We start from the raw sequence: 3,001 nt of genomic DNA on the forward strand, positions 1-3,001 counted from the left end.
GACGTGATGATTACGTACAGGGGCTGCTACATATAGCAGATGTATTAGGTGGATTCATGTGTGGATCGACCCGCCTTGATTTCTTCCTTGTTCAGACACAATCTGCCGCGTCGTCTTATGTTTCTGGAAATCATGACAAATCTACTGGCAAATATTTAATTTTATAGATTGAAAAGCTCGATTGCACACATTATTCTATATATATCAACTTCTGGAAAAAAACAGGAGTAGTAGTCACTCTATATCTCTTTAGAAGTCATGCAGGCACCCATGAATCAAGCCCACGCATGAGTAGGTGACATAATTTGTCAAGGTCGGCCTCGAGCTGGAAAACAATTGATGACTTTATATGACTTGGATTTCCTCAACTGCTCTTTGACTAACTTTGTGCATGCGCACCAGACCACCAGTTCAGACTATGACCAAGTATATGATAACTGTATCTAATTACACTAGTGATATTTCATTTATTTATCTTTAAACTATTTCCGTAAATAGTGATGGGTGGGGACTTTTCCTGGAACCAGCCCTGCATGCATTGTGGTGACTCAGGAGAAAGTTTCACATTGCTTCTTTGAAGGGAAAACATGTCTTAAAGGGAACTTGTAAAGTTATCCAAAATAGTTTAATCAGCAGCCAGAGACCATTTCAATCTGTTGATCGGGTGCACTTGACCTTCTCTATTGCTCACAAGTTCTGAGCCTATATAAACACATGCATCCCCTGCATGTTCAAACCATCGTCACTCACGCCACAAACAGAAATAGGAAGACGAGAGAACAGAAGAGCCAAAGACACAAAAACGAAATGGCATCCTCCTCTTCCTTCCTTCTCCTTGCTGCACTTCTTGCGTTGGTCTCATGGCAGGCCACTGCTTCTGATCCTAGCCCACTCCAGGACTTTTGTGTCGCCGACATGAATTCACCAGGTACTATCCGTTTGTCATCATGTTTTCACCAAATATATACGTTGAAATCTATTTCTGGAAATTATATGCAAGTCTAAACAACGTTGTAAAAATCTGAGCTTACATGTACATCTCTTGTGCCCCCAGTCCGTGTCAATGGGTTTGTTTGCAAGAACCCGATGGAGGTCAATGCGGACGACTTCTTCAAGGCGGCCAACCTCGACAAGCCTAGGGTACCCAACAAGGTTGGATCCAACGTCACTTTGATCAACGTCATGCAAATTGCTGGACTCAACACCCTCGGCATCTCAATTGCACGCATCGACTATGCTCCCTTGGGTCAAAACCCACCACACACGCACCCTCGCGCTACTGAGATCCTCACGGTGCTCGAGGGGACACTGTATGTTGGCTTTGTCACATCCAACCAGCCCGCCCCCAACAGAAACAAGTTCCTCTCCAAGGTGCTCAACAAAGGTGATGTGTTTGTCTTCCCCGTGGGGCTCATCCACTTCCAATTCAACCCCAACCCCCACCAGCCCGCTGTTGCAATTGCCGCGCTAAGCAGCCAGAACCCAGGGGCTATCACAATTGCCAATGCAGTGTTTGGGTCAGACCCAGCAATATCAGATGATGTTCTTGCCAAGGCATTTCAGGTGGAAAAGAATACAATAGACTATCTCCAGGCTCAGTTCTGGGAGAACAACCACTACTAAGTCAGACCTTTGTTAATTACCCGGAAGACCAGTGCACAAGTGAAGGACATGGTTGAGTTCCTAGATATGCTTCCTAATCTATAAAATAAATGGAGCATACGTCATGCCATTGTGTGTCTGTAATTAGTGAATGTATTTCTACCTTCTGAATAATTGACAATATTGTATTTATCACACTAATATGATCTCATATGCTTCTTTTGGAATCTGATGTGTCGTATTTATCATGATAAATCAAAATTCTGGGTTCATTTCCCCTTGTTCCAAAATAATAGATTATTATATGACAATTAAATATATGTTTGATGCTGGGGTGAACACCTAGGAATATCTTGCAATACATGTGAAGTATGCCATGGTTAGAACCCGGTTGTGCTCAGGATTGATATGTGAATGTTGAATTTGCAAAAGTTGCTTCCTGGAATTGTTGTTGAGGTATCTCGCTTTCTGGTGCATGTAATAAGTAAGTTACGGTCCCTTTGCTATCTAACTTGCTTTAGTTGTTGTTGGTTCGATTTTCCAGCGTGTTTTGTTTTAGCTTCCTTTTGGTTCAAAACTTGTATGTTTGATTGACGGTTTCTTTAATGGAAATCGATGAGGTGGCTTGTTGTATCAAAAAACATATGAAAGATGTCATTGAGTACTAGAGTAAGTACTGATGATATGTTTTCTTGCAAGCGGAGATCATGAAGAGTTCGTTGTAAAATGTTACATCGATAGTCTTCATCTTTTCACCGTGCGATTTTCGATTTAAGTTAAGGGTTTTGTGTAACACACAATGTGGTGGCACAGTTAGTTGGAATTTGTTCAAACTAGTTACTGTGGCGAATTCTATAACAAGGGCTAAGTATGTTGACGCTTTAGAAGCGACAAAGAAGATGTTGAATCATATAGTTCATTCATGAACTTAGTATAGTTCCAAGATGGCTTTTGATAATGGGACACTACTGCAGGTAGTTGCTCCATAACTCAGTCTGAGGAATCCAGGTTCGACCTGTGATTCACATACATACAAAGCCAAGTCCACACAAAATATGAATTTTGTGAAAACGTGAAAACGCGAGGACATGCAAAGATACACACGGAACTGAAGTCGTCAGATCCGTTGGACATCAGGCTATACCACAAGCGAAGCATATTTACACCGGTGTGCCACAGGTGTAAAGTGCATTAGCATTAACTAGATTATTGACTCTAGTGCAAGTGGGAGTCTATAGGAGATATGCCCTAGAGGCAATAATAAATGATATTATTTATCTCCGAGTTCATAATTATGTTTATGTTCCATGCTATAACTGCTATGGTTCTCGAGTCTGCAATAACCACGAGGCTCGGAGGAAGACTCATATGCACGTGTGGAATAATAAACGGTAAAATG

At 41.6% G+C, this 3,001-nt stretch overlaps 1 protein-coding gene across 1 annotated transcript; it reads left to right on the plus strand.

The window, feature by feature from the left end:
- Nucleotides 1–750: 750 nt before the first annotated feature.
- Nucleotides 751–1,803, plus strand: LOC123175380 (germin-like protein 8-5). Its single transcript, XM_044590198.1, has 2 exons — nucleotides 751–928; nucleotides 1,055–1,803. The coding sequence occupies exons 1-2, from the start codon at nucleotides 808–810 to the stop codon at nucleotides 1,621–1,623; spliced, it is 690 nt and encodes a 229-aa protein (XP_044446133.1). The 5' UTR covers nucleotides 751–807; the 3' UTR covers nucleotides 1,624–1,803.
- The last annotated feature ends 1,198 nt before the right edge of the window (nucleotides 1,804–3,001 follow it).

Source organism: Triticum aestivum, unplaced genomic scaffold, assembly GCF_018294505.1.
Source record: "Triticum aestivum cultivar Chinese Spring unplaced genomic scaffold, IWGSC CS RefSeq v2.1 scaffold24648, whole genome shotgun sequence".
NCBI classification, from domain to species: domain Eukaryota; kingdom Viridiplantae; phylum Streptophyta; class Magnoliopsida; order Poales; family Poaceae; genus Triticum; species Triticum aestivum.

What these genes read in the sequence shown, in the direction of transcription:
- LOC123175380 (XM_044590198.1), top strand. Translation starts at nt 808, where the DNA reads ATGGCATCCTCCTCTTCCTTCCTTCTCCTTGCTGCACTTCTTGCGTTG. An exon ending in CGCCGACATGAATTCACCAG is followed by an intron (nt 929 to 1,054) that starts GTACTATCCGTT and finishes TTGTGCCCCCAG; the next exon opens with TCCGTGTCAATGGGTTTGTT.